Below are 10,273 nucleotides of genomic sequence, written 5' to 3' on the forward strand. Positions count from 1 at the left end.
AAATCCGTTTCATATTTTGTGACTTTGTTCGTATTATTTGGAAATAATTCATCTGAAATGCATTCAAACTGTTTTCCGTCACATGAGGGCCATGTGCCATTGTGTTTCCCTGTGTCCCCTGCAGGTGGTATATTTGGTAGAGTTGTGAGTGAGTGGTGGAGGGTGTCAGTGGGAGGGAGCTCTGGGAACAGTAGTCTATAAAGCCTGAGCCGTCACTGGTGCCTCCCTGAGGAGCAGAGAGTGAAGGAAGAGCAGCTCTGGTCTCTCTCCTTTTCTTTCCCTTCGTCGTGTCCAGCTGTCTGACCCCGATCCTCTGGAATCATGGCCAACGATCTCCATCCAACCACCGACCCCACAAAGATGGGGCTTGGCCGCTCCATCGCCGTGCTGACGTCAGGAGGAGACGCCCAAGGTAAGCAGAGTCTCTAGTGCTCTTATCACAGCTTCAAAACACAAAATGAATCGGTGTGAAAGCATCTTCCCTGCTGATGTGTCCGAGTACAACGCTGAATCCCAACCAGCTGAAAGAAGCCTCCAATCTTACTGGGGCCAATAAAGTATCATGTTAGTGCGCCGCGTGACATCTGAAGTACGTTCAGGAGTCAAAGAATAGAAAGGCTAAGCAACATTTTCCCAGCACGTCAGAGTGGCACAGTCGAAGGCCAGTTGTTGGAGGTTGATAAATGTTTGGCTGTCATGATAAGAAAGATTGCGTCTCGGATTCACAACACCACCAGTGTTTGATGTATATCCAGCAAAACTTAAAATGTCCTTATAAGTGACGGACGATGCACAGAATACACTGTGTGGTACATATCAGAGTATACACTTTATAAGTCTAGTTTAAACTCAGAGTTCGTTACGATATCATCCATACAGAATGCATTGTCCTTTGTTTTAAAAACTGGCATGAAGCTCCTGTAGGAAAGTGCCCCATCAACGATGTCTCATATTTATCTCGTGATCCTGTGTGATCTCTCTCTCTCCAAACCTGACTACAACCCCTTTGTGTTATCTTCCCAAGCGCTCCCTTTTTTTCACATCTTTGGGGCTAATTTTAGTGGCGTTGACCTTTTTCTGGTATGGAGGAGAGAACCCCCCCCCCATCCACAGCTGCTGTCTGGTGAAACAAGAGCTGCATCATGCCAAGATGCCACAACACAAGATCACACTGTGGCATTTAGTGTACTGGACATCCAGGGGCAGCATGGTGCACAAGACCTACAGCCCCATAAACCCCCCTGCTGTCCTTTCCATTTGTCTATTTCTGTCTCATCTGTTGCCGATGTACAGGTCACTTAAAGGTTAATACTTGATATTTGACAGGAAGTGTTAAACCGAGTAAGACATTCTCCTATGATGTGACCTCAGCCATCACGTTGGTTCATTTGTGTGTCTCAGGTATGAACGCTGCTGTGAGAGCCACAGTCAGAGTTGGTCTCTACACCGGAGCCAAAGTCTACTTTGTTCATGAGGTACGGACTGAGCATAAAGGCTACAGTACATTCAGCGGAGACACCCCAGGATAAAACACGAATTTTGAACCTGGTTTTATCAAATGTTCAGATTCCTGTTGTAAATGTATGCATATTAGCACATATTTGGTAAGATGAAGCCTAATTTGCATATTTAAACATAGCATTTCAGAAAACTTGTTATACAGAAAACATTTGCCTTAATGTAAGTAATCAACTGGGGAAGTTTTCATGGTGGTATTTTTATTTTATTTTTTTTATCCTATTCACCTGGGTCGTCTCCCCTAAAGAAAGAAAAGGGTTTTGAAGCAGTGAGGGTTAACCGGTGCATCAGGAATAATAACTGTATCTTTAACGTGTGCTGCAGGGCTACCAGGGTCTGGTGGATGGAGGAGACAACATTCGCCTCGCCACATGGGAGAGTGTGTCCATGATGCTTCAGCTGGTGAGCGAATACATCGTGTAGTGTTCGTAGTGTTCTAAAGGGTCAGTTCACTTACACAGCACACAAACTACCCCTGTCGATACGGGAACAATAATAAGACAAGACAAAACAGAAACAAAGAGAGAAAAATGTAAAAAAGAAAGAATGTAGAGGGGTTTTGTTTCATGGCAAGACCTTTAGTGAGATTAATTAAGTTATAGAAAGATTATAAAGGTTTCTCAGATTGTCACATCTTAGTCTTGGTTAAGTTTGTTCAGGGGTTGAGGTATCCATCTTGAGATTTCTTCTGCCACAGCAATATTTAAGGTGAATGGGATTTTGTTTGTGCTCCACAAGGCACTGAAAAATTACAGTTAAAACTGTTGCAGCAGCTGTGTTTGCATAAGAAGTCATCAATATGTACTGAACCGCTGGTGTGCTTCTTTATCGCACAACATTATATTCACCTCCATTGTATCCGGGTGGCTGCAGAAGGCGGGTGCATCAAAAACTAGATAAAAGTGAACGTATCAGCCTGGCTGGACATTACAACTGGTAAGAGAGAAGATGTATTTTCCTTTTGTAATTTGGGTGAACTGATCCTTTAATCTTTTGACTCCACTTGGACTCAAGACCATCCTCCACATTTCCCCCTGTGAAGCGCTGGTAACACGAGAAATATGATGTTTGAGTGATGATATTAAATGGCTTCCTGATCCCTGTAACTGAGAGATGATGGAGATGCAATGCTACTGTGAAGCCTGTGATTCACATTTCTTTCAGTCATCTGTGTTGTATAAATAAAGAGGCCTGGCAAGTGGAGAGGGAATGACATGCTAAGATTCATGAAGTGTGTGACTTTACGGCATCTTAATGAGTCTAATTCCACAGTTATAAACCCACCCTGATGAGCATCAGCTCATATTTATTTAAGGGGTAACATTGGGTAAGTGTTGGTGGAAAATATTGTGTCAGCAATCATGATTACATTCTTCTTCCTTCAAAGCCAGAAAGTGTTTGTGTGTCAGTATCTTCTCCTCTTCACTTGTCAGGGAGGTACCGTCATCGGCAGCGCCCGCTGCAAGGACTTCCGCTCCAGAGAGGGTCGTACGAAGGCAGCTTGCAACCTAGTGAAGCTGGGCATCACCAACCTGTGTGTGATCGGAGGAGACGGCAGTCTGACTGGAGCCAACGATTTCAGGACTGAGTGGAGCGGGCTGCTAAGTGACCTCGTCCAAGATGGTAAAGAAACAAACGTAGTGTGGCTGCGAGGATAATAATGGCTCCTTCAGCCTCATCCCCTCAGCTGTGCAACAATCTCAGCCAGTACTCTCCTAATACATCATATTAAAGATGGGACAAATTGTTTTAGAAGGTATCGAAACAAATAAACCATGCACACATATACAATCATTTTCCAAAAATGCCAAAATCAGATATGTCTTCTTTGACAGCGAGGTAAATGAAATTACTTCAGTAATAACGCTATTCCTCTAAAAACAGCGATGGCACCTGTGAGTAAAGGAAGAAATACTTTTTACGGGCATTTTATGTTTTTTTCTTAATGTTTTGTTATTTATGCAGGTAAGATTACAGACACAGAAGCCAAGAAATCTTCCCACCTGAACATCGTGGGCATGGTGGGCTCCATCGACAACGACTTCTGTGGCACCGACATGACCATTGGCACTGACTCCGCCCTTCACCGCATCATCGAGGTGGTGGACGCCATCATCACTACCGCACAGAGGTCAGACATCACTGTGACCCTCCCTCCATGCACACAGTGATTCACTTCGATATTCAACAAGGACACAATTAGATTATTGCAGCAGCACAGAACAGCACACATGAAGTATGCAGGACAGAATACAGTGCTACATCAGGTCAAGTAAATAACTGCCTTTGAGTGCGTAGAGAAAGGTGAATGTGTTTTGTTTTACTATTTCGTTTTACAGACTATTATTGACAATTCCTCTTCTCATTTGTACAAAATGCATCTCATCCACAGCCACCAGAGGACGTTCATCCTGGAAGTGATGGGCAGACACTGTGGGTCGGTACCTTGTGTGCTTGGTTCATTAAGTGTGTGTGTGTGTGGGTGTGTGTTGTGCATGTATGTAGTAAACAGCGGTCCAGAGTAGAATACATTTTTGCTCTCAATCTACTTTAGTATGTTCACCTACTGATATTTAGTCACAATACAAATACAATATTTGTCACTTTGTTCGCTGTTAACCATATTATAATAAACACATTTATCAATGCACAAGAAAAAAAGTATTTCAGGTTTATATCAACATCTATGATTGATTTTATCGTGTGTGTGTGTGCACGTCCGGCTGCAGGTACCTGGCCCTGGTGACGGCTCTGTCCTGCGGTGCAGACTGGGTGTTCATTCCAGAGATGCCACCAGATGACGACTGGGAGAACCACCTGTGTAGGAGGCTGGCAGACGTATGTGTGTGTCTTTATTTGCAGATGGAGATGTCTGCTCTAAACACCACAAAAATATCATTCAGAATGTACGAGTGTATCTTTTCCTCTGGTTTTTTTCCAGCAAAGGGCCAGAGGTTCTCGTCTGAATGTGATCATTGTGGCTGAAGGTGCGATGTGCAGAGATGGCAAGCCGATTACATCCGACCAGATCAAGGAGGCAAGCCCTTTTTCCCCAAAGTCAGTAAAGTATTAATCCAAGTTGCTCAGACAACGGGCCATACTAACAATGGACTAATTTTTCCCCAGCTGGTGACTGACAGGCTCGGCTTTGATACCCGCATCACTGTTCTTGGACACGTGCAGAGAGGAGGAACACCCTCCGCCTTTGACAGAATTCTGGTAAGTGTCTCATTAAAACACCAAATACAAAGAACAGTGTATACCCCCCACACACACCTGATGATGAAGATGTGTGTGTGTGTGTGTGTGTGTGTGTGTGTGTGTGTGTGTGTGTGTGTGTGTGTGTGTGTGTGTGTGTGTGTGTGTGTGTCGTCCAGGGCAGCCGGATGGGTGTGGAGGCGGTGATGGCGCTGCTGGAGGCCACCCCAGATACTCCTGCCTGTGTCGTCAGCCTGTCGGGGAACCAGGCAGTCAGACTGCCGCTCATGGAGTGTGTGCAAGTTGTAAGTGAAAATATTTAGTTCCTGTGTTTTAGGGTGTTTTTCTACTTGTTTTGGAGGATGTGCATGTGCACTGACGTTACAGTAAGGGATTTCTCACTGACTCTCTGTCGCTCACGTTGCTACAGACCAAAGATGTGACTAACGCCATGGCTGAGGGCAGATTTCAGGATGCCATCCAGCTCAGAGGAAAGTAAGTATTTCGCTCTTAAATTGATTGCAATCACAATAAACAATTCAATTGATTCATCATAAAATGTTGTTTTTAATTCATAATCCGTAGACAGCCATAAGGAAACAGAATTATTACCACATTTTATGCATCATTTATATTTAATATATTTATAATATATATATTTTTTATTTGGTCGATTTTATTAATTCATTTTAATTAGATACTGTAAAAATCTATGATAATTATGTGGTGCACTCTGGGCTTCATATAAGCAGTATCAATGCATTGAACAGAGAAAATAAAGAGGATAAAGTACAAGCATAAAACAAAGTAAAACAATTATTTAAAAACTTCAATTTTATAACCGATTGATACCGCTAGTCAAATTCTCAAAAAAGAAAAGAGTGTATTTCTCTGAGTTATCAACACTCAACCTTATTTATGTCGTGCAGGAGTTTTGAGAACAACTGGAACATATACAAGCTGCTGGCTCACATCAACCCCCCAGATGTTAAGGTAAGGACCGGCCATTTTCTAAGCCAGACTCTTACCACCGTTAATAAAGATTATTGTTTATAAAATGAACTATTTGAATGTTTACACCAGCATATTTTGTCATCTTCTTCTCTCTCTTACTGACCAGAGCAACATCAACGTGGCCATCATGAACGTCGGCGCTCCCTGCGCTGGTATGAATGCTGCCGTCCGTTCAGCAGTGAGGATTGGCCTCATCGAGGGCCACACCATGTTGGCTGTCCATGACGGCTTTGACGGTCTGGCTCACGGACAGGTCAGTGTACATTTCCCTCTTTGCTCCAGACCTCCTTGTGGTATGATTTGGTGAAATCTTTACACAGAGTTAAGTAAAACAAATGCTCTACCAGTAGTGTCATATATATATATATAGGAGTTTTATTCCCGTGAATATATATATATATATACACACGTCCATGTTTTTATATTTGTTATATAAAGTACAGTACTCAGTATTTTTTTCTCACTACAGATTGAACCCATCACCTGGACTTCAGTGACTGGCTGGACTGGAAAAGGAGGCTCAATGTTGGGCACCAAGAGGTAAAACATAAGTTGTTACTCTTTTTTTAAGTGGTACAGCTTTTGACATAACAGAGCAGAGGCAGCAGTAGTTCAGTCGGTGGAGACTTGGCTTGGGAGGGTTGCCGGTCCAAGTCCATACACTGACCAAGTGCAGAGTGTGCACTTTAGCAGGAGAGAGGCCAGTTTGTCTCCTGAGCACTGCCGAGGTGCTCCTGGCACCAAACTGCCCACTGCTTAATACTAGGATTGGTTAAATGTTGAGTGCTGTCCACAATGTGTGACAATAGAAGTCCATTTACCATTTACAGTTTTCAATAACACGACAACACTTTTTACTGTGTAATTTCTCTCTGTTTCCCAAAGAACTCTGCCAGGTAAAGTATTGGAGGAAATCAGCCTGAATATTGCCAAGTTCAACATCCACGCTTTAGTGATCATCGGTGGATTTGAGGTAAAAAGACGTGACAGCTGTTTTTCTCTTTTAAAACCAGTAGTTATGTCAGCGTTGTTTGATCAACAACAAAAATACACTCTATCTAACATCTTTATCTTCTCCCTCGCTGCAGGCCTATGTGGGAGGCCTGGAGCTGGTTCAGGCCAGAGAGAAATACGAGGAGTTGTGCATTCCCATGGTGGTTATCCCCGCCACCGTCTCCAACAACGTCCCCGGCTCTGACTTCAGCATCGGCGCCGACACCGCCCTCAACACCATCACCGCTGTCAGTGCCTCAACAACAGATATGCACACATATGTACAAAAAGAATCCAGCTAAATTAATTTCTCCTTTTTTTTCTGCAGACTTGCGACCGAATCAAGCAGTCTGCAGCCGGGACTAAGCGCCGCGTGTTCATCGTTGAGACTATGGGCGGATACTGTGGCTACCTGGCCACCATGGCCGGTCTGGCTGCTGGGGCTGATGCCGCCTACATCTATGAGGAGAAATTCAGCATTAAAGACCTGGAGGTGAGTTGATGTTAGGACCTGTTCATCCAGTTTTCAGTTGCAAGACGCTCTGCACCTTTAAACAGTGATGTGTTCTGATTGTGATCTGTGGACTGTAGGTGAACGTAGAGCACCTTTTGAACAAGATGAAGACAACAGTGAAGAGAGGTTTGATTCTCAGGTTGGTTTTCAGTCGAGTGTGAACTGAATGTGCACCAGATATGAATGCTTAATTCTGAGTTAACAATACGGGCATTTAAAACACACATTTTGGCTCCAGTTTACTCACTCTGGACGTATTTAACAGGCAACAGAATGGCTAACATTTGCTTTATAACATTTGAATCATGAATTCAAAATGTGAGTTCCTCCACGTTCCCCTTTTGACCAAATTACAGACATAGTTAAACCCCTCTAAGGTGTTTTCTTTCCAAAAAGGATTTAAAAACATTTAGTACCTTCAAGAAACAACTCCTCATGACTTATGTCATATTCTGGAAACAGTCTATTAGTCTATATCCTTCTAGATAACAGTACAACAATCTGTCACTTTTCATTCTACAATAGGAACGAGAACTCAAATGCCAACTACACCACCGACTTCATCTTCAACCTGTACTCAGAGGAGGGCAAAGGCGTCTTTGACTGCCGTAAGAATGTCCTCGGACACATGCAGCAGGTCTGTTCATGCAGCAAAGCATCCCATCCACTTGAAATAGATTGCTAAATTGCAACACGGTCGATGATGCACCTTTCTGTCCTTTATTTACAGGGGGGCACTCCAACACCCTTTGACAGAACCTTTGGCACAAAGATGGGTGCCAAGTCTGTTCTGTGGCTCAGTGAGAAACTCAAGGAGTGTTACAGGCACGGTACGTGGGCCTAAAATCGAATGTATCTGTTGCACGTTTTGAGAATATATAATACCAACAGGCAGTGGTGAAATGTCACTCAGTACATTCGCTGCAAGTATAATTTTAACGTACTTGAACGGAAGATGTTGTTGTTTTACTCTACTACATTTATGTGACAGCTTTACTTACTGGTTACTTTGCAGATGAAGATTTTATACACAAAACACATAATCAGGTTATAACATATGATGCGTACAGTATATGAAGTAGTTCAAATTTAGAAGTAAAATGCCACTTACACAATAATGCATCAATAATTGAAATCCAATTTTTTTTTACTTAAGTAAAGGATCTGAATACCGTCTCCACCATTAACACGATTTAAATGAACTGTGTCACTTCCTGTGTCCTTTAGGTCGCATCTTCGCCAACACGCCAGACTCTGCCTGTGTGCTGGGCATGAGGAAGAGGGCGCTCACCTTCCAGCCTCTTTCTGAACTGAAGGAAGACACAGATCTTGAGTAAGATGCATGTTTTATATATATCTTACTGTACTCACTGTAACATGTTTAATGGTTATTATATGATGATGAATCCTCTGTCTGCTGCAGGCACCGCATCCCCAAGACACAGTGGTGGCTGAAGATTAGGCCCATCATGAAGATCCTGGCCAAGTACGACATCAAACTAGACACATCCGAACACGCCGACATGGAGCATGTGATCAAGAGTCCTCTTGGGAAATAGACTCAGTCTGCGCCCAAGAACAGAGCGAGGCAATTTCTATGTTCCAGTACACAGCATTTTTCTTGTCCCACTACCTGTCCACATGCCTTGGTAAAGGAGCTGCTGTCTTATCCTTTCTCATCATTGCAGTCCAGTTAAAAGGCTCAATCTGCAGTGATGTTCTGTAGCTCTCCCATCCCTCAAAACCTTCAATGAATCAGATACCAGATATCAAGCAACCAATTAAAGATATATTTACAAAAATGTAATTGTGTGTCCTTTTTGTTAAATGGAGCAGAATGTGAATTGTTCTGAGAAATAAGAATCGTATTAATTTTCAAACAGCATCCTAGTACATGTACAGTAAGAATGCTGATAGACTACTCACAAATAAAGGTTTGTAACATGTTTAGGACACATACAGATGTGTGTGACAAACAACCAGACAAAATACAGTGAGAGCAGATGTTTTTCTGCAAAAGCTGAAAACACTCTGGGAATATCGATGCAAAAAAACATCTTTTGTGTCCACTTACACTTCATTGCAGCAAATATGAATTGTGTTGCAAGTAGTCTGCGTGAATGCTAACTTCTGCGTTAACAGTCTGCATTTAAATCGGGTAACACGAACATGTTCTGGCTCAAGTTTACTCACTCTGGATGTGGCAGATTCTAGTTAACAAGCAAGAGAATGGCAAATGAAACGCATTCTTAGCCATAAAATGTGCAACACTTCTCCGACGCTGTCAGCCAGAAATACCGATGCTCGATCATCAATTCACCAGCATGCACAACATGGTCTGGAGGTACCATCTCAGCTCCTAGTAAGTTAATGTTAAGATTTAATTTATTGCACTTTCATTGATGCGTGTCAAAGAGAACACTATGTTTCTTACTTTATCTGAATGTGTTTGTGCATACACTTGGTAAAGGAAGTTCATTCATGTAATGCCTAATTTTTTTGCAGTGTAGGTCCTGTTTTGAGCTAATGAACCCGACTACTGACAGTACGAAAGCCGTGTGTGGGTCTCTGCAGCAGCCATCCTCTGGGACCGCCCATCCCGTCCAGCAGAACCTTCCTTCTGCTTCTGCTGAGAGGAGCCAGTATTCTGGCAATCGCATGCAGGCTAGTGTGGCACTGGGTGTTTGAGAAGACAGGGAAATATTACCCCCCCACCCTATTTTTTTGAATTCAGTAAAAGCTAAGGTCTCAGAAACATATACTATTTCTTTGTCACTTACCTGTATTATTCTGTCATTAGGTCTTTTACTGGGCTGTGGTTATTTTATTTCTGCTAAACCCAACACTGTCAGCAGGGGGCGCTCTAAGCAGTATACCTTGTGATGATAAAAGAAAGAGGACCTGGAGACGCCATGCAGCTCCGTCCACCTCAAGCAGCAGCAGTTGATGATGGAAGTTGTGCTGCATAGAAAAAGAAGCTTTAACCTTTATTTGCTTCTGATTTATGATGTTGTGGTTCTTTATTAAGTTGTTTAT

General features: G+C 42.8%; 1 protein-coding gene across 1 annotated transcript; it reads left to right on the plus strand.

Moving 5' to 3' along the window:
• Positions 1-256: 256 nt before the first annotated feature.
• pfkma (phosphofructokinase, muscle a) lies at positions 257-8,796 on the plus strand. The gene is made up of 22 exons (XM_076090953.1): positions 257-412; positions 1,402-1,475; positions 1,843-1,920; positions 2,952-3,141; positions 3,484-3,649; positions 3,911-3,955; positions 4,248-4,356; positions 4,460-4,555; positions 4,645-4,737; positions 4,896-5,021; positions 5,147-5,211; positions 5,646-5,709; positions 5,837-5,983; positions 6,200-6,270; positions 6,616-6,703; positions 6,819-6,971; positions 7,052-7,216; positions 7,315-7,376; positions 7,763-7,874; positions 7,968-8,067; positions 8,465-8,570; positions 8,661-8,796. Exons 1-22 carry the CDS (start codon positions 322-324, stop codon positions 8,794-8,796), a joined length of 2,337 nt encoding a protein of 778 aa, XP_075947068.1. The 5' UTR covers positions 257-321.
• The last annotated feature ends 1,477 nt before the right edge of the window (positions 8,797-10,273 follow it).

Source organism: Anarhichas minor, unplaced genomic scaffold, assembly GCF_050575085.1.
Source record: "Anarhichas minor isolate MPS153535 unplaced genomic scaffold, ASM5057508v1 ptg000003l, whole genome shotgun sequence".
NCBI lineage: Eukaryota > Metazoa > Chordata > Actinopteri > Perciformes > Anarhichadidae > Anarhichas > Anarhichas minor.